The 21,407-nt window shown below is 44.7% G+C and overlaps 1 protein-coding gene across 1 annotated transcript in view; it reads left to right on the forward strand.

Moving 5' to 3' along the window:
- Window positions 1–7,834: 7,834 nt before the first annotated feature.
- The window catches only part of rhcgb (Rh family, C glycoprotein b), a 35,102-nt gene continuing 21,529 nt past the window's right edge, over window positions 7,835–21,407 (forward strand). The window contains exons 1-4 of the mRNA XM_078241013.1: window positions 7,835–8,028; window positions 11,676–11,868; window positions 15,575–15,725; window positions 19,056–19,197. Coding sequence (XP_078097139.1) covers window positions 7,845–8,028; window positions 11,676–11,868; window positions 15,575–15,725; window positions 19,056–19,197 — 670 coding nt within the window. The 5' untranslated portion in view covers window positions 7,835–7,844. The remainder of the gene's footprint in view (window positions 8,029–11,675; window positions 11,869–15,574; window positions 15,726–19,055; window positions 19,198–21,407) is intronic.

A 21,407-nucleotide genomic window follows, 5' to 3' on the forward strand; every position in this document is an offset into this window, starting at 1 on the left:
GTATAGCGCGCAAGAAACAATACTTTTCACTGTATACTAATACATGTGACAATAATAAATCAAATCAAATCAAACCTTGTGCTTCCCCGATTTTGATCGGTCCATCATTGGTGGCTGTGCCCTCATGTGCTGAGGCCCTAGGCTCTAAAATTCAATTCTCAAATGTTTTCACCCCTTCCACATTCCCTCCACCCCATTCCCTGTCTTTCCTCCATCAGGATGGTCCCTTTAATTCAGCTGTTTTGACCAATTGTTTGGTCATTTGTCCTAATATCCCCTCATGTAACTGCCCTGTGAAGTGCCTTGGAATGTTTTACTACATTAAAGGCACTATGTAAGTGCAAGGTGTTGTTGTCATAGAGTCAACATGGTACAGAAGGAAGCCATTTGGCCCATCGAATCCATGCTAGCTCTCTATGGTAATCCAATCAGTCAGATTTGTTTCAATATTGTAGTTCAAAGATGCAGCATTTCTATGAAATAAGATGCCTGTTGAGCTTGATTAGATGAATGGTCTTGAGGCAATTTACTTCTATTTTATTTTGCTTTGTAAGGGCGATGTAGTGGGAACTTGTTAATTTTTCCTATGGACTTCATGGTGACAAAGTAGGGAAAGACAGCGCAGCACCAAGCTACAGGAGGAGCATGTGTGAGGCTCAATTGCTGATCATTGCTGAGGTTAGCTGATCTTCACTGGGGCAATAGTTGTGGTGTTATGACTCACTCAATGCTGGTTATGTTTCCGAACCTTCTTTCTATACAAATTCCTTGGGGCGGAGGGATAATTTAAATACTAGGGTTTAAAAGCAATTCATATTCTCACAATTTGAGGGTAATTTTGAATTTGTGCAACTGCAATTATAATTTACGACTTTCTTAATTCTCAATTTGATGGACTTCAGTTAAATAGCACAAACGCACAAAAGGAAAACAGCCCTTCTTGAGAAAAAGCTCCCATGTTAATATCAAATGTTTATATATTAAATGGGGAAATGATCAAACAATAATTCATTAATCTACTCGTCTGTGTATTCAGAAAGATATCCCTCATAGATTCATAGAATCCCTACAGAAGGAGGCCATTCGGCCCATGGAGTCTGCACTGACTCTCAGAAAGAGCATCCAACCCAGGGCCAACCACCCAGCCCCACCCTATACCCGTAACTCCACACATTTACCATGGCTATTTCCCCTATCCTAAACATCTTGGGACACTAAGGGACAATTTCCCATGGCCAATCCACCTAACATGCACATCTTTGGACTGTGGGAGGGAACCGGAGCACCCGGAGGAAACCCACGCAGACACGAGGAGAATGTGCAAACTCCACACAGTCACCTGAGGCCGGAATTGAACCCGGATCCCGGGCGCTGTGAGGCAGCAGTGCTAACCATTGTGCCACTGTGCCATTTGTGTTTGAAAGCCATTTGACTTCTGTCGGTTTGTGAGAAAGTGATTAACAATGCGATAAACGTTTTGCCATAGAGAGGCAAAATTCAGACACCAAAAGGTACACAGAAAGAAAAGTGTTGCCACAATATTAGAAAATAAGGCTGCACAAAGACAGATTAAGCCCTCAGACCTGGACAAACATTATGTGAACCCTAGCAGGGCTAATTGAAGTAAGTGACTCTGATCACATCTGTTGCTCCGTACATTACATATTACTATGCAATAAAACAATGATTTCAATTTAACCACATCCACTTCAGAAGGATTGAAAGCATTTGCTCATAACATGAATAATCAGTTCAAATCATTGCATAAGTAGATAGAATAAAAAATGACTTTTACTCTTGCGGAAATAAAATGCAAAATCCTGGGAATGATTAACAACACTGAAACATAGATTGTATCAAAGTCAAGTACAAATTTTCAGTAGTGCCCCACGGGCAAAGAAATTAAAAATCAATCAGATATCAAACTTTGATTGCTGCACAGTGTGTGTTGCAATAGGGGTGGCAAAAAAATCCGATTCAGATACGACGGCCTTCAAGGTCGTAATGCTTTCGCCTTGATCTTAACCTTTCTTCCCTGAAGCCTACACAAACCAGAAAATCCAATGCGCAACTAGTCAACTCCCCTAGAAGGTAAGATTATTCCAACTCATACTGAGAGAGGGCATGGTGACACAGTGGTTAGCACTGTTACCTCACAGCTCCAAGGACCTCAGTTCGATTCCCAGCTTGGGTCACTGTCTGTGTGGAGTTTGCACATTCTCCCCGTGTCTGCATGGGCTTCCTCCGGGTGCTCTGGTTTCCTCTCACAGTCCAAAGATTGCAGATTAGGTTGGTTGGCCATGCTAAATTGCCCCTTAGTGTCCCGGGATGTGTATATTAGAGGGATTAGCAGGGTAAGTATGTGGGGTTTCGGGGATAGGGCCTGGGTGGGATTGTTCTTGGTGCAGACTCGATGAGCTGAATGGCCTTCTTCTGCACTGTAGGGTTTCTATGTTTCTAAGTCCACAGGATAACAATGGCCTTCTAAAGCCCTATAAAAGGGCAACATTCCTCACTATGTATGTAGTGATGTTCAACCCACCTACCCAACCAAATTGCAAGGATCACAGGAGATTATCCTGATGCCTAACATGGTGTTGTATACTGCACGGTGGTTCTACATAACATATCTTAAAATCATAGAATTCCTACACTACTGAAGGAGGCCTCACTGCTTAATGTACTTATACACTGCTTAATGTATTAAAAGAAATTGCAAGAATAAAATGGAAAATATAATCTCTTGCTGGAAGTTATTATGATTTAGATTACATGCCATAAATTTCTAATATAGCATCTAAAAAATAGCTCTGACTCCCATTGGCTGAGTAAGACATACCTCCAAATCAAAACGTTCCAAAATTCAAAAAGTACATCGGCCTTGAACATGATTTTATCATATTTGCTTTTATCTCACCCAACATCTTGGGACTACAGTCAATGGTAAACCAGTTTGAATGTCTAGTGCTCATCTCGAACATTCTATAATTGGAGGCGGGTGAAAAGGTCACGGGTTCTGCAAAAGTGAATGCACTTCAGCATGTTCTATGTTCTACGGGTAATGTGCACTGTTGAACATCCAACATTGAATAAAACTGGCACTGTAATGTTTGCTGTTTACATAGCCATTGTCACTTCAAATAAAAAGTGATTAATTGCATTTGCTAACTATAGACCCATTAAGTTGACTTCAAGAATAGGAAACATGTTTAAATGAATCATGAAGGATGCCCACTATGACCACTGAGATGGTGAGATTCTTTTCAAGACCACTAAAGACAACCTACTAAAATGTTGTTATTTATTAATATTGATTCTTGGTAGTTGTACCATGTACTGTGTATTAATACAGTCATGTATTCGCCAGAAGTGGCATCACAGATCACTAGAACGGGAAACTGGCAGAGTGAAGAAGCAGCCATCACCCTGTAAATATCACGCTGGGTGGCACGGTAGCACAGTGGTTAGCACCACTGCTTCACAGCGCCAGGGACCCAAGTTCGATTCCTGGCTTGGGTCACTGTCTGTGTGGAGTTTGCACATTGTCTGCGTGGGTTTCCTCCGGGTGCTATGGTTTCCTCCCACATTCTGAAAGACATGCTGGTTAGGTGCATCGACCCAAACAGGTGCTGGAATGTGGCGACTTGCGGAATTTCACAGTAACTCCATTGCAGTGTTAATGTTAGCCTTACTTGTACTAATAAATAAACTTTATTTTATTAAAGCACAATTATTTTGAACTCCCCGTGCTTTCCAGTGTCAATTCTCCAAAATACAACATAAAAACTAGCGACGAGGACTTTGCTAGCTACCCAGAAGGAGCAAGTCTATTGGAAAAGTCAGGAAAAGAAGACATTGATTGGAAGTTCTTTGCATGTGCTCCAGCTATAATGGGCAAGGTGGATGTGAGTAACAATCCTCGGCAGAGCAATTAGAGAGCTAGGTGTGTTTAAGAATAGGCTGAAGCTTGGGTTGTCACTTTATTCCAAAGAATAAATCAAGGTAGCCATTGGAAACGTGTTGCAAAGTGTGCACACAGAGAACTTCCATTAGTAAGAAAATGGCGGGGGTTTTCGGCATCGTGGGACCCTTTGATGAAAATGTGGAAATTGAAACATTCTGCAAAATAGAACATGGAGGATCAAAAAATGCAGGCGATTTGGTGGAGTTATGCAGATATTGCTGTTTGCTCTGATACAAAAACAGTAAAGACCCAACACATTCAGGTCAGGCAGCACCTGTGGCGAGAATAACAGGAAAACAACATGTATTTATGTGACACCTTGCACAACCACAGGGTGACAAAAGCGTTTTCCAGCCAATGGAGAACTTTCTGGAGAACACTGTGTGCTGTGAAACCTCCCCAGGTGTGCTGTAAAAAAATAGTCAAAATGATTCACAGTTCATGTAATTAAACGAAGATTAACTTCCGTCTTCAACTCTGTGGTGAACAAATCTTGGGCCTCCTGCGCATGTGATAGCTGGAAAAGAGCCGCACATGCGTGGTTTAGGTATTTTTTAACCAAAAGAGAAAATACTGGAAAATCTCAGCAGGTCTGGCAGCATCTGTAAGGAAAGAAAAGAGCTGACATTTTGAGTCCAGATGACCCTTTGTCAAAGCTAAAAGGCATAGGAAGTGGGAGATATTTATACTGCAGGGTGAGGGAATGAAAGAGAATTAAGATGACCATGAAACCATTGCCAATTGTTGGGAAAACCCATCTGGTTCACTAATGTTCTTTACGGAAGGAAACCTGCCATCCTTACCCGGTCTGGCTTACAGGAGCGGCACAGTGGCACAGTGGTTCGCACTACTGTCTCACAGTGCCAGGGACACGGGTTCGATTCCCGGCTTGGGTCACTGTGTGGAGTTTGCACATTCTCCCCATGTCTGCGTGGGTTTCCTCCGGATACTCCGGTTTCCTCCATCTGAAAGACGTGTTTGTTCGGTGCATTGATGCGGACAGGCACCAGAGTGTGGCAACTAGGGGAATTTCACAGTAACTTCACTGCATTGTTAATGAAAGTCTTACTTGTGACTAATAAATAAACTTAAAAATAAACTACGTGACCCCAGAGCCACAGCAATGTGGTTGAATCTCAACTGCCTTCCAAGGGCACCTAGGGATGGGCAATAAATGCTGGCCAGCCAGCGACGCCCATGTCACGTGAATGAATAATTTTTTAAAAATTGTTTGATGTTGATTGAAGGATAATTATCAGCCAGGACACCAGCGAGAAATCACCTTCCTTTTTCAAGCAGTGTCATGCGATCTTTTAGATCAATTTCATACAATCATAGAATTACCTACAGTGCAGAAGGAAGCCATTCAGCCCATCAACTCTGCACCGACTCAGCATCTTACCCAAGCCCACACAATCCCCGTCTAATCCGCTTTTAACCCCTAATTCACCTTACCTACACAACTTGGGACACAAAAGGGCAATTTAGCATGGACAATCCATGCACATCTTTGGACTGTGGGAGAAAACCAGAGCACCTGGAGGAAATCCACGCAGACACGTGGGGAGCATGCAAACTCCGCACAGACTGTTACCCAAGGCCGGAATTGAACCCGGATCCCTGGCGTTGTAAGGCAGCAGTGCTAACCACTGTGCCACCCTGCGGTTGAGGGGGCTGACAGGGCCTTATCCATAAGGCAGCACCCCTTGGGTTGCCAACCTTCCAGGAAAACTGGAGTCTCTAAGAATTGAAGATCAACAGGACATTAAAAAGACATTTTTGTAATTTTCTGTGAACATTTCTCTTAACAGATTCAAAAGCTATTGAAAATTGGTGGGCGGGGGGGGTAAAGTTTATTTATTAGTCACAAGTAAGGCTGACATTAACACTGTAATGAAGTAACTGTGAAATTCCCATGGTCACCACACTCCGGCGCCTGCTCGGGTCAATGCACCCTAACCAGCACGTCTTTCAGACTGTGGGAGGAAACCGGAGCACCCAGAGGAAACCCACGTAGACACGGGGAGAACGTGCAAACTCCACAGACAGTGACCCAAGCTGGGAATAGAATCCGGGTCCCTGGTGCTGTGAGGCAGCAGTGCTAACCACTGTGCCGCTTCAGTATGCTGTATGGCTATGCTGTGTTGTTAACAATCAGGCATCATTAGATTGGGTAATGAGAGTTTTTGCTTTCCAATTGCTGTAGGAAGGCAATGCATCACAAGGATGGATATTTTTACCAACTAATGGCTGGGGGTGCGGACAAGTCACGTGAATGAAACCTCCAGAAATATATTTGATCATAGTTGGCAAGCCTAACAGTACTGAATTGGGGGCAGGTATCAGATTTGACTTTTATGCTCTAATCCACTCTAGAATTGGGACATGATGCCTCAACTTCCGAAGCAAGCGATGCCCATTGTGCCACAGCTGATGTTAACCAGCATGACCAAGTTACCATTTCATGCCATGGCACAGTGGGTAGCACCTTTTATCTCCAAGTCAAACGTTTGTGCATATAAGTTAGAGAAATACAGCAAAGAAATCCAGGCTGGCAGTCCAGGTGCAGCGTAGGGAGGGTAAAGTGTCACAGTTGTATTGAGTTGTGGACGGCACGGTGGCACAGTGGTTAGCACTGCTGCCTCACAGCGCCAGGGACTCAGGTTCAATTCTGGCTTGGGTCACTGAGTGAGGAATTCTCCCTGTATCTGTGTGGGTTTCCTCTGGGTGCTCCAGTTTCCTCCCACGTTCTGAAAGACGTACTGGCTAGATGCATTGACCAGAACAGGCGCCGGACTGTGGCGACTAGGGGAATTTCACAGTAACTTAATTGCAATGTTACTGTAATCCTTACTTATGACTAATAGATAAACTTTAAATGCATGGGGTTATGGGGATAGGACCTGGGTGGGATTGTGGTCTGTGCAGACTCGATGGGCCGAATGGTCTTCCTGTGCACTGGAGGATTTTATGAATTCTATGAATATATCTCGATGTTAAACCACAGCCCGTGTACAATCGAATCCATAATACGCTCTGACCCATTCAAACTCCTCTCATACTCTATCCTCCGGGAGTGATTATAAAAAGTGCTGGGACAAATTTCGGAGAACAGTTAGAGGTTTCTCCCCCCCCCTCCACCCCGACCAACACACATCCCCCAAATATCATCACTAAAACAAGAAATAAAAGTCTTGCTTTTTGGCGGGAGCTTGCTGCTCTCATTTGTTGCCGCGGTTCCTGTGTGACAGCAGTGACTATAATTCAGAAATGTCTAATTTCTGAATTATAAACTGGGCGCTTTCTAAGTACATTTTTTTTTCATTACAAGGATCCAGCCAGGTATCATCCTCTCTGCATCACTTTTAACGTTTATTTAAAGTTTAATTATAGGCCTGCTGAGATTTTCCAGCATTTTAACGTTTAAAGTTTATTTATTAGTCACAAGTAAGGCTTACATTGCAATGAAGTTACTGTGAAATTCCCCTATCACAGGCCTGCTTTTTGCCAACTAGTGACTTCTGAATTGTCACTTTATTATCAGATGTGCAATTTCAGTTGCCAATTGTTGTTATTAATAAATCAAAGTTGTTTTTTCTGATTCTGATGAGACAAAGAGGACGCCTTCAGCTAATCCTGGTTAGATTCTATCCTGCTTGAGGAATTTAGCAACCAGTCTCCGCCTTTTCATTGTGGGTGCAACCTTTCCATAAATAGCTGGATTGCAAGAATGGGGAGTCACTTCCAACTCACCTACACCTCCTGAGAGAGAGTCCAGTTCCTGTCCCGCACCCCCTGAGGTTAACGCAAAGTGTATTTCGTTGAGTATAATTGCTGTTTTCTCTTACACCCCAACCACCCCCCCGCGCCGGGCTGAAGGATGAAGAACACTTTGATGCGTTGGAAGTTGCCTCTCATCTGCTTCATCTGGCAGCTGGCGATGATTATTCTCTTTGGAGTTTTTATCCGCTACGATGAAGAATCGGACGCCCACTGGATTGTAACCAAAATATCCCACAACATCAGCAGCGATATAGAAAACGATTTCTACTTCAGGTATCCCAGTAAGTACAGTCAACAGCCCCCCAAAACCTCCCCACTGCCGCTTTCTCAATCCCCACCAGAAATCCTCCCGTTCAGTACATGTTTGCATTCTGCGAGCTATGACAAAGGGTCATCTGGACTCGAAACGTCAGCTCTTTTCTCTCCTTACAGATGCTGCCAGACCTGCTGAGATTTTCCAGCATTTTAAAGTTTATTTATTAGTCACAAGTAAGGCTTACACTGCAATGAAATTCCTGAGTCGCCACAGACCGGCGCCTGTTCGGGTCAATGCATCTAACCAGTACGTCTTTCAGAATGTGGGAGTAAACCGGAGCACCCCGAGGAAACCCACACAGACACGGAGAGAACGTGCAAACTCCACACAGACAGTGACCCAAGCTGGGAATCAAACCCGGGTCTCTGGCGCTGTGAAGCAGTAGTGCTAACCACTGTGCTACCGTGCCGCATTTTCTCTTTTGGTTTCAGATTCCAGCATCTGCAGTCATTTGCTTTTATCTGTTTGCATCTGCTGGGAACAGGTTTGTGGGGGATTCGTCAATGTACAAGGCTGGAGAAGGGAAACTTACCAGTTCCCCTTCCAGCTCAATGCTGAGCCCCCCGTTTTGTAATATCGAACTACAACAGATCAGGGGGATCCTGGGTTCTATCACCCGATCTGGAATGGTCAAGTCATTCATTCATTGCTGGGCTGAAACTCTATAATTAGCTCCGGGTCTTAAGAAGGGGCAAAAAAAACCAGTCTGACTCCGAGGTTAATGTTCAAGATGTACCTGCTGTGTCCTCCCACTGTTTGCTTTTCCATCCAGTTTGCTTTATGTAAATTGGAAACATTATCTATTTCTTATTTTGTATGTGCAAATGTTAGTTATTTTTTGTAGGTTGTTTCGTAAATGTTGACTGTTGTTTTTATTTTGTACTTTGTAAGTGTTAGCTATTTTTGTAGATTGTAAATATTAGCTATTTTTTATTTTATAGACTGTAAATCTTGGTTGTTTTTCTAAATTTTGTATACTGTAAATGTTGGCTTTTTAACTTTTGTCGATTGTAAATGTTAGTTGTTTTTTAAAAAAATGTGTAGATTGTAAATATTAGCTCTTAAGTGTTGCTTAATGAATGGATTCTCTGGTCAAATTGCTAATTTTCTCTCTCTTACACCGCATGTTGGTACAGGCACATTAGAGGGATTTGAATACAAATATGCTAATTTGAATTGGGCAATAGTGAGGTCACGGAATGAGCTGCACTTAGTTCGGGCCGGTTTAATTGTAATCTGTGAAGGGTGAAAGATGGGAGTCGGGCCACGAGGAAATTGAAAACAGAAGGAACAAGGGGGGGGGGGGTGATAAAAAAATTTGGATGAGGGGCTTAGCTGCAAACTTGCAGAGACGGGTGGAGGTAGAATTGGGCAATCTTTGTTCAGAAGGATCTGGAAATGTCAACAAAAACTGCATAAGGCAATAGGCCCTGCCCCAACCCAGCCCCACCCATAATAGGTTCTGCCCCTTTGGCACTGCCCGATGCCTGGTGGGCAGTGCCAAGGTGCCCCTTGGGCAGTGTCAGTTTGCTCCTTGGGATGCCAGGATGCCAGGCTGATCCTAACCCCCTTACCCTGCCCTCCTAGGGGGTCTCAATGGCCTCTCCTCCCTCCTGCGGGGCCAGGCCGCCTGTTGCCCGTTAGTGGGGAGCAGGAGTAAATCCCACTGGAGTGAACCATTCCCGGCAGGGGGCGCAGACGCTAGCAGGCCTGGAGAATTCTGTGCCGAAAATCGCGATTTCCAAAAATTGGCGCTGAGCTGATTACTTGAAAAGCTTGGTCCCGGAGAGGCCGTGACACCCAGCGGGAAGCCCGCGAAACAGACCCCACTGGTATCTCCCGGCCCACTCAGCTACTTGAGCAGCATAGGGGGCTGGGGGAATTGACCCCCATGTTCTCCGGTCTCAGCTGTGGTTCACTGGTAACACTCTCAACTTTAGTCAGAAAGCTCAGTTCAGTCCCCACCCACCCCAATGATGTGAACACAACTTCTAAGCTGACGTTGCAATGCAATCTGAGCTGCCAGCTTTTACATGAGCTGTTAATACATGGCATGGTGGCACAGTGGTTAGCACTGCTGCCTCACAGCGCCAGGGACCCAGGTTTAATTCTGGCTCGGGTCACTGTGTGGAGTTTGCACATTCTTCTTGTGTCTGCGTGGGTTTCCTCCAGGTGTTCCGGTTTCCTCCCACAGTCCAAAGATGTGCGGGTTAGGTTGATTGGCCATGTTAAATTGACCCTATGTCATTGGGATTAGCAGGGTAAATATGTAGGGTTACGGGAATAGGGTCTGGGCGGGATTGTGGTCGGTGCAGACGCGATGGGCCAATTGGCCTCCTTCTGCACTGTAGGGTTCTACACAGCCCTATTTGTCCTCCCAGGTGGCTCTAAAAGATCCTGAGGTATCCTAGGGTACTGGGGTGGTGGGGGGTGAGGGGGGGTGGTGGTGGGGGGGAACGGTGGTGCAGTGGTATTGTCACTGAACTAGTAATCCAGGAACCCAAGATAATGCTCTGAGGGCTGGGTTTTGAATCCCACCACGGCAGATGGAATTCGAATCGAATTCGAATTCGAATCCCAATCGAATTCGAATTCAATAAAAATCTGGAAATAAAAGTCTAATGATGAAAGAATTGTAAAAACCCATCTGGTTCTCCAATAGTAAAATAGTTGACTCTGAAACGACTAAGGGGGATGGCAACTTCAAGGGCAATTAGGGATAGGCAGTGCCATAGTGGTATTGTCACTGGACTAGTAATCCAGAGCAAGATCTAGGGACCCAGGTTCAAATCCTGCCATGGTAGATGGTGAAATTTGAACTGTATAATTAAAATCCTAATGATGACCAGGAAACAATTGTTATAAAAACCCATTTGGTTTGCTGGTGTGACCTACACGTGACTCCAGATCCACAGCAATGTGTTTGACTCTGATATGCAGGGTAGTTAGAGACAGGCAATAAATAATGGCCCAGCCAGTGACACTCATGTCCCATAAATAAATTAATAAAGCCAAACCTTTTGGCTAAGATCAAGTGTATGGTCGGCACCCCATTGTCGGCCGCACTTGGTTGAGGTCATTGGGTTACGCTGAGGCTTCATATGTTTCATATGAAGCAATTTTTAAAAGCGGCATCTCGGCCTTTTGGCTAAGATGCAAATGAGCTCAAGTCTTGGAGGAGGATCCTCCCCCTTCTCCAATCAGCTTGGCTCATGTAGATCAGGCCCAGGACAGGGTGGTTTGGTCGCTCGCCCTGTCTTGTCAGCCTGGATCTGAAATGTCTCAACTTGTTGAGACTCTGAATTGGATTTGATTTGATTGAATTGGAAAAGTATTTAAAAAAATAAAGCCAAACACTGGCATTGCTCACATGAAAACTATTGAGGGAGAAGGGAGTTCACTAACATGATTGTAACATGCTGTTTGTGAGAACTTACTGGACATTACTTCAATGTAAAGATATTCTGAACGTGTGAATATCTTCCCTTTACCTTCCTCACTCTGCAGCCACTGGCAGTACCTGGTGAGAAATGGCAACTGAGTCACTTTCTACTGGTGAACTTTATGAAAAGCCCAGGTGGAATTCAGATCATTTTCTTCCTTTGATTTCAGTCTTCCAAGATGTCCATGTGATGATTTTTGTGGGATTTGGATTTCTGATGACCTTCCTGAAGAGATATGGATTTGGAAGCGTTGGATTCAATTTCCTCATCGCATCCTTTAGCCTCCAGTGGGCTTTGCTAATGCAAGGGTGGTTTCATTCCCTGGATTTCAGTGATGGCAAAATCAAAATCGGTGTGGAAAGGTAAGTGATAAAAGCTGACCTCCAGGTACGTAGGCAAGTATGAGCCTTGTTTGCATCACAGTGTCAGGGACCCGGGTTCGATTCTCGGCTTGGGTCACTGCCTGTGTGGAGTTTGCACGTTCTCCCCGTGTCTGCGTGGGTTTCCTCCGGGTGCTCCGGTTTCCTCCCACAGTCCAAAGATGTGCGGGTTAGGTGGATTGCCCATGCTAAATTGACCATTAGTGTCAGGGGGCTAGCAGGGTAAATAAGTGGGGATACAGGGATGGGTGGGATTGTGGTCGGTGCAGACTCGATAGGCTGAATGGCCTCCTTCTGATATTGGGAAAGACTAGGTGAATTTCACAGTAACTTCATTGCAGTGTTAATGTAAGCCTTACTTGTGACTAATAAATGAACTTTTAAACTTAGTTGGACTACAAACACTTAGTAGAATATGGGCAACAACTGAGAAATGCCCGTTTCAGCTAATGCAAAACTCGGTCTGACAAATTGAGGAGCCCGGATCTGAGATGAATATAGGGGCTTGAAGAGACTTGTGCCTTCAGCACCAATTGAAAAATAACCCTTACCAATTAGCAGTGACCCAGATCCCTGTGTCGCTGGAGTATGGGTCTCTGCCATGCTAAGTTGGGTTTCATTGGGCTTCTTTTAGACCCATAAATTGGGAGCAATAATTCAGGGCCCAGTTACACAACACTGAGCACGGAGGAGGGAGAAAGGATATGGAAGATGCGTTTGTGGCTGAGAGGGAATAATGGGGAAATTTAGACCACTCTACTATCAATCAGGGAGGCATGGTGGTTAGCACTGCTACCTCACAGTGCCAGGGACACGGGTTCGATTCCGGCTTGGTGACTGTGTGGAGTTTGCACGTTCTCCCCATGTCTGCATGGGTTTCCTCCGGGTGCTCCGGTTTCCCCCCATACTCCAAAGATGTGCAGGTTAGGTTGATTGGCCGTGCTGAATTGCCCCTTAGTGTCAGGGGATTAGCAGAGTAAATATGTGGGGTTATGGGGATAGGGTCTGGATGGGATTGTTGTCAGTGACGGCTCAATGTCTTTCTTCTGCTCTGTGGGGATTCTATGATTCTTCCAAAGAAGACAATGATTCTCTTCCAAGATTTAATTAGAAGTATTCAGGATTTTAAATAAATTTGCACTTGCTCACTTGGCAAGGGTTTCTCTCGCAGGATGGAAGTTTTTGATTGCTGTAGTGACTCTCAATGGTACAAATGCCTCAACGTGGTCCATGGGTTTTCAATGAGACAGGAGACTGTCATATTATTCCCTCCAGCAGGGGGCAAATTGCAGTCACATTTAACCTTTATAGAGATAAGGCAGTGGGACACTTGTTAGATTCCTTTTTGTTAAATAAATTCAGATGTAAACTTATTAGTGTTTGAGATATTTGCCTCACCTGACAATCCGTTGTCTGTCTGCTATTTTACTTGGTTGGGTTGGCTGGTTTAAGTCAACAGTGTCCTGGAAGCACAAGTGGTTTGTCGGAGGAAATATCTGTCCCCAATATCCGCAATTGCCATTTCTAGGCTGTTGTTCTTTACAAACCTTTCCTGATGGGCCATTGCAGTTACACTGAGGCTGGTGTGAGGTTGAGACTACCTCTGGAGATGGTTGCACCATCTGCCCATGTTCAATTCAGTAGATTTTGCGTTGAATTTAAACCGTTACATATCAACACAAACCTTGTGGTAACTGGTGTGAAAGGTGATTGTTAGGATTCAGAAATTAGTCCCCATTCTCCAAGTAGGATCAAAATTCATCTCTACACGGAGACAGCACTCAAGATTCCATCCATAGATTCTCTCATGAATGTTCGGAGATTCACCCCTGTTGTTATATTCAGTAATAAGTCCTCAGAGGCAGAAGCTCCTCCACCAAAATCCCTTTATTTACAAGTCTGACAATAGCATACAGAGCGCTTTCAGTTAGCAGCCTGCACTCGGAGTCCCAGAGGAACTGACACTCCTGGTTAAATACAAAGCAAAAGGCTCCCTGACTGGCCCATCAATTTGGCCCTTAATCAGGGAGTTCATATTCCAACAGGCCCACCTCAATTGCCTGATTAAAGTCGTTACATATTCACACTGGCGTTCCCTTCATATCAGCATTTAAGGGAAAGATCCTCAAATTATCCGGCACTGCAATTGTGAATTAGGAAACCAGGAATGGGCAGCATAACATCCACGGATGGCACAGGTATTCCTGTCTGCACAGGAGCTAGGGTTGCCGGCCACCCACAAAATGTTTGGGATCATGACACACTGAGAGGACCATTCCTCAAACCTGTGACTCAAGCTGACTCAATCACTGGACTGGCAGCAACGAATGGATACAGAGTTAGACTGGGTAGGTTATGGTAAGAGTTTTAACAACACCAGGTTAAAGTCCAACAGGTTTATTTGGTAGCAAATACCATTTAGGTTATGGTAACAGGGCATTTCTGTGTGGGTGCTAAATGTCCATGTATTCCAGCCTCTTCATGATCTCTGCATTTAAGGAAAATGCTCTTCATATATTCAGGCAAATTCTTGACCCCAGATGAGATCATTATTAGCTAGAGGGTGGCTGCACTAGATGCCATACAAATCTATTAGGGACAGAACTGCTGGCACTCTTTGGTTCAGAGCACAGGCTATATGAATACAGATGTCTATGTCACTGACCGCTGATATTCCATAATTGCTTGATCCTAAATACAGTGAGATACAATCGGTGGCACAGTGGTTAGCACTGCTGCCTCAGGGACCTGAGTTTGATTCTGGCCTCGGGTGACTGTCTGTGTGGAGTTTGCACGTTCTCCCCATGTCTGCGTGGGTTTCCTCCGGGTGCTCCGGTTTCCTCCCATACTCCGAAGATGTGTGGGTTAGATGGATTAGCCATGGTAAATGTGTGGGCTTACAGGGATAGGGTGGAGGGGAGGGCCGGGGTGGGATACTCTTTCGGAAAGTCAGTGCAGTCACGATGGGCTGGATGGCCTCTTTTTGCACTGTAAGGATTCTACAGGACTATATCTGCCGTGGGTACTGTTCATCACATGATGGGCTCTGCCCAATTCTGTTGCATACTCATGGATTAGACCGGTTTGAACCTGGTACCCTACAGCCTCCAGCATCACTGGGGCTGAGAAAGAGAGACTACACAAGGCAGAGAAAGAAGGGAGATAAGGGAAGAAGAATCGGAGAAAGGGAGGTATGATGGATTGAAAGAGAGAGAACTATAGACGAGATGAGAGAGATGAAAAAAAACAATGCGAAAGATGAAAAGTTACAGTCAGAAAGCCAGAGTGAGATGGTAAGAGCTAGAAAGGATACTTAGTGAGATGATAGACAGAGAGGGAGAGAGATTGAGGGAGCAAAAGGTAAATGGTGAGATTGAAGCATAGTAACATAATTAACAATCATTTCTATGTTACTATACATGTTTGTTGAATTCTTCTCTCAACCTGCTCTACTGACAGTGCTCCCTGTTTATTAAAAAGGTTAAAATGGCAGCGAGGAGCACATTAAATATTCACACAATAGCTTCAGTAATCTCTGGTCCATGGATGCAGGAACGGAAAGGCCTGAGTTGCGGCCCTCAACAAAGCATTGTTAATAGTTAACCTTGTCTCAAAGGACATCAGATGTTGCTGCAGTGCCTGTGCCTTCATCCCTGACATTTTGTTCCTTTGCTTTCTCTTTCCCCAGTCTGATAAATGCCGATTTCTGTGCCGCCTCGGTGCTGATCTCATTTGGAGGAGTTCTTGGAAAAGTCAGTCCGGTCCAGTTGTTGATCATGTCGCTGTTTGAAGTGACTCTGTACGCAGTGAATGAATTCATCCTCCTTAATGTTCTCGGGGTGAGTTATCCAACCTGTCCCTTTGTCTTTCCTGTCACAAATCTCACTGTAGATTTTGATCATAGAACATAGAACAGTACAGCACAGAACAGGCCCTTCGGCCCACGATGTTGTGCCGAGCTTTATCTGAAACCAAGATCAAGCTATCCCACTCCCTATCATCCTGGTGTGCTCCATGTGCCTATCCAATAACCGCTTAAATGTTCCTAAAGTGTCTGACTCCACCATCACTGCAGGCAGTCCATTCCACACCCCAACCACTCTCTGCGTAAAGAACCTACCTCTGATATCCTTCCTATATCTCCCACCATGAACCCTATAGTTATGCCCCCTTGTAATAGCTCCATCCACCCGAGGAAATAGTCTTTGAACGTTCACTCTATCTATCCCCTTCATCATTTTATAAACCTCTATTAAGTCTCCCCTCAACCTCCTCCGCTCCAGAGAGAACAGCCCTAGCTCCCTCAACCTTTCCTCATAAGACCTACCCTCCAAACCAGGCAGCATCCTGGTAAATCTCCTCTCCACTCTTTCCAGCGCTTCCACATCCTTCTTATAGTGAGGTGACCAGAACTGCACACAATATTCCAAATGTGGTCTCACCAAGGTCCTGTACAGTTGCAGCATAACCCCACGGCTCTTAAACTCCAACCCCCTGTTAATAAAAGCTAACACACTATAGGCCTTCTTCACAGCTCTATCCACTCTATCCACATAGAACATGAGAAATATTTTGTAGTGGGTAACAATTGTTAGGGGGCATCCAGCCTATATCTCTCTGGTAGGTGAACCCTAACTACTCACAATTACCCTCAAGTCCTTCCCTTTCCAGAAGCCCATCTCATTTTATAGGAACCTAATTGTCTTGTCTACTTCAGCGCCCCTCCTTATTATTTATTGCACAACTTTGTGGGCAGATCTTCCTGTTTGGGGCTAGTTAGTAGCCAATCTGCCTATTTAAGGTCCCGATTAGGTCCTCTTAAAAATTTTCATTGGCATTTTGGGATGCACCCTTCCCCTCATCATCCCCCCACCCACCTTGTCAAGTGTGGAGGTGGTTTCTCTGTAGCAGTTTGGGGTGAGAGAGTCTCCATCTCCCAGGTCCCCCGGCCTGAACTCTGCCACTGGAGGGATTTCCCCCGTGTTCCGAGGGCCTGTGTGCTGCGCCCTCTCAGGAATTTATTCATTTTCAGTCCTCCAAGGGCACCTGCATTTTGACTTGCCCCCACATTCTTCTACCAGCCTCAGGAGCACCCAACTCTCAGGATGGGACTATAGAGGCCCCTGTGATTGAACTGGCAGCAGCGGAAGACTGCCCTCTGCCCTGAGCTGGTCGGTGAACTTGGAGAAGGTCCAAGTAGGAGGCAGCCTCCACGAAAATTGCTCCCCTGGGTTTGGATTCAGCAGGTGTGTGTTCCGAATGGACTGAAGCCTGGAGGATCTGATTATTTTTTAGTTGGATGTGTTTCTCCTGAAGTCCCTTCCCCCGAAATTCCTAATTTGTAGCTTGCTTGAGCTTTGCAACGCAAGGAAAAATTTGCCTGATCGGTTTTGGCAAAGCCTTTCGTAATCTTCGAAGTCTTTGCATTTCCCTGAGAAAACAAACCCAATTCCTTGAATCCAATATCTGGGCATAAATGGCAAGAAAGATACAGAGGGGCCTTTTTATTCACATTTTCAAGCTCCTTCCTGTTGTGGCCCTGTTCCCCTGCTCTAGCTCTGCGATCTTCCCTGCCCTGCCCCTCTCTCTGAGTTTTCTGCTCTCCTGCTATGCCATCAGAGACAGCGCCTCTATTCACTGGAATTCCAGATCAAATCCTACAGCTCAAAGACTGAATTTGTTTTAGTCTCACAAACATTTACCTGTCTGTGCTTCAGATTCTCTCATACTCCTTAACACACTCCTCAGTCTTAACCCACACCATTCTTTCTGATCTCAAATTAAGTTTTATATCTCTCATGTCTGACCAGTTATCAAGGTTGCCGTTTCCCACTTCATTCCTCTCATGTCCCTACCTCCCCTTGGTGCTGTTAAACCCTCATCAGCATCTTCTTCCCCTTTATGGTTCAATGGTCTAGTGGTATTATCACTAGACTATTAATTCAGAGGCTCAGCTAATGTTCTGAGGACCCATGTTCGAATCCCACCATGACCAATGGTGGAATTTGAATTCAATTTTAAAAATCTGAAATTCAGAATCTACTGATGACCATGAAACCATTGTCAATTATTGTAAAAACCCATCTGGTTCACTAATGTCCTTTAGGGAAGGAAATCTGCTGTTCTTACCTGGTCTGGCTTTGTGTGGCTCCAGAGTCACAGCAATGTGGTTGACTCTCAACTAGGGATGGGCAATAAATGTTAGCCAGCCAGCGACGCCCATGTCCCACGAATGAATAAAAAAAAATCCTCGTGTCCCTCTCACTAAGGTCAATGGAGAACCCTGCAGCCCATCTCTACCCTGGTCAAATGGCTGTTGATGTTGTATGCAGCTCTGAGTTGGCCTCCAAGCAGATCTGGAATGAAAATACAAATTAGGAATAAGCCACTTGACCCCTCGAGCCTGCTCCGCCATTCAATAAGATTATGGCTGATCTGATTGTAACCTCAACCCCACATTCCCGCCTACTCCCAATAACCTTTCACCCCTTTGCCTATTTTTAAAGTCTTCCCAATGCTGTGAGGAAGCAGTGCTAACTACGTGTGGGCAGCACGGTGGCACAGTGGTGAGCACTGCTGCCTCACAGCGCCAGGGACCCGGGTTCAATTCCGGCCTCGGGTTACTGTCTGTGTGGAGTTTGCACATTCTCCCCGTATCTGCATGGATTTCCTCCAGGTGCTCCAGTTTCCTCCCACAGTCCAAAGATGTGTGGGTTAGGTTGATTGGCCATGCTAAATTGACCCTAGCGTCAGGGGATTAGCAGGGTAAATATGTGGGGTTACAGGAATAGGGCCTGGATGGGAGTATGGTTGGTGCAGACTTGATGGGCTGAATGGCCTAGTTTTGCACTGTAGGGATTCTAGCTCTAATTTTCCCACAAGAGGAAACATCCTATCCACAGCTACCTGTCAATAGCCCTCAGAATCTGAAAGGTTTCAATCAAGTCCCCTCTTACTCTTTTAAACTCCAGCCGCTCCAAGCCTAGCCTGTCCAACCTTTACTCAGAAGCCAACCCGTCCATTCCTGGTGTTTATTAAGTACCTGTGTGCTGGCTCTTGTTCTGGGTAAGATCCAAACTTTAGGAAAAAAGGGGGGGGAAATTGCTTTTTCATAAATCATATATAAAAGTCACTCAGCACAGAGTGTCACAAATCTCCTTCTTTCCAAGGCTAAAGATGCTGGGGGTTCAATGGTGATCCATGTGTTTGGTGCTTATTTTGGACTCACGATCACACGTATCCTGTACCGGCCAAATTTGGATCAAAAGAAGAACGAATCTGTTTATCACTCTGACCTCTTCTCCATGGTTGGTGAGTGATTTTCCATTTGGTCTCGAGAGTTTCGGCCTTGGCAAAGCTTACGGGAGGAGGACAATAGTCTAATGGAGCACTTCTGGTTGGTTGGGTTTTTAGAAAGCCATAGATTGTAGGGGTAAGAGAGGACCGAAAGATTATGGAGCCACCGTGTTCCGAGATCCAGAGAAAGAATGGATTTGAGTAGGAAATAAATTTATCACACTGAAGATTGTAGGAAGAAGCAAGCGTCTGTACTTTGTTGCTGTGGTAATCTCTGCTTGTTCATTCATTTGTCTTTTACTTATTAGCTATCCAGAGGTCAAGGGTTATTCACCTTCTGGGGTACAATAAGCCTCTTGTGGCCCTAAGACTTGGATGCCCAGCGTCAAAATTTGGAAGGTGCCTAAACCTTCAGAAAAAGCTGAAAAACGTAACTTACAGATTGAACACCGCAACCAAACTCCTGTTTCAAAGTTTCTGAATTAAGAAAATCCTTTTAATGTTATGTTCGATTTAAGGACTTTTTTTGGCATTTCAGGATCATATTCCCCAATTCAGTTGGTGAAATGAAATGGTTTAATGTGGCATACAAAAGGATGAGCGCGTTGGGTCATGGACTTGTTGTGGCTCAGTGCAGCCATGTTCAGTATTCTAATTGGTTATATTACAAAGTACTTAGAGCTAGAAACAAATCAGCCCAACTGGTCCAAGGCAGTATTTTTGCTCCATTTAAACTTCCATTCGTCATCTAACTCCATCAACCTGTCTTTCTATTCCTTTCTCCTTCATATCCATAGAATATGGTGAGTGGGCGGGTAAGTGGAGTTGAGTCCATGAAAAGATCAGCCATGATCTTATTAAATGGTGGAGCAGGCTCGAGGGGCCAAATGGCCTACTCCTCGTTCTTATACAGTGTAGAAGGAGACCATTCGGCCTATCGGGTCTGCACTAAAAGGCCGACAGATCATCTTAACGTTGCCCTATCCCTGTAATCCTCCCGTATTTATCCTGCCAATCCACCTAACCTACACATCTTTGGACATTAAGGGATAATTTAGCATGGCCAATCCACCTAACCTGCACTCTTTGTGGGAACCAGAGCATCCAGAGGAAACCCATGTTTAAGTATGTTGTGCAAACCTGTGTTTTAACCTCTAATAGTGAATAAAGACGTCGACTTTAAATGTTTAATTTCTTTATTTTGTAGCTATGTAGTAAATAGTCAATACCTGCAAAGCATGAACTAAATACTCATTATCCGTTACTTAACGTAAGGCCAATTTCCTCTTGCATATGAAACCTGTCCAGGGTTTTGCTGCATGGATATCAGTCTTCTCCTTCCAGACATTGCCTTCTGTGAATATTGGTCCCAGGTTTTCACTGAACAGAAGCTCTTTGTGTTAGCATTCCTATACCCCAAAAGTTCATTGGCAACCAGCCAATGAATCAATCAGAAACTAATTGCATCCTTTGATTAGGCCAATCAGATATAGCCAGCGCAGATAGGGTCAGGACCCCATCAGACCCAATGGTGTTTATGCCTTACTGCACATAGCCCACATTCCAGTGCCCATATAAGGAAATACTGGCTCCAGGAAGTCTACAAAGAACCCCTGCAGCTCTTTGTTTGGGAACAGGGTGACATGGTTTAATACCTTGTGTCTTTTGATAAGTCTCAGGCCAACTTGGCCACAGGAAATTGCAGCATGCTCAGAAAACAACTGTGGCCAAAAATCAGTTTTGCTTGATTAAAGATCTTTCAGCGTCTAAAAGTGAAATCTCTGCAGGCAATTTGGCCACAAGTGGCTTTCCCTGGAACTCATCTGTGTTATTCACCTGAACGCCCCCCTGTGGTGGTGAGTTCATGGATCAATACATTTCTCCTGAATTCCCTGTTGTTATTATCAGTGACCAAGTCATACTTATGGGTCCTAGTTCTGGTCCAAACAGCTCTACCATCTACTCTATCAAACCTATTCATAATCTTGAGATCTCCCTATGGTCGCCCCACAGGTTTTGCTTTCCTGGAAAAAGGAGCCGCAACTTGTTCAATTTTTTATGATAGCTCCAACCTCTCCGTTTCAGTATCATTCTGGTAACTAGTTTTTTGCACCTTCTCCGGTGCCTCTAGTGTTGATTATGAGGAGAGACTGAGCAGATTGGGTTTGTACTCGTTGGAATTTAGAAGGCTGAGGGGGGATCTTATAGAGACCTATAAGATAATG

This window comes from Mustelus asterias, chromosome 24, assembly GCF_964213995.1.
Source record: "Mustelus asterias chromosome 24, sMusAst1.hap1.1, whole genome shotgun sequence".
NCBI classification, from domain to species: domain Eukaryota; kingdom Metazoa; phylum Chordata; class Chondrichthyes; order Carcharhiniformes; family Triakidae; genus Mustelus; species Mustelus asterias.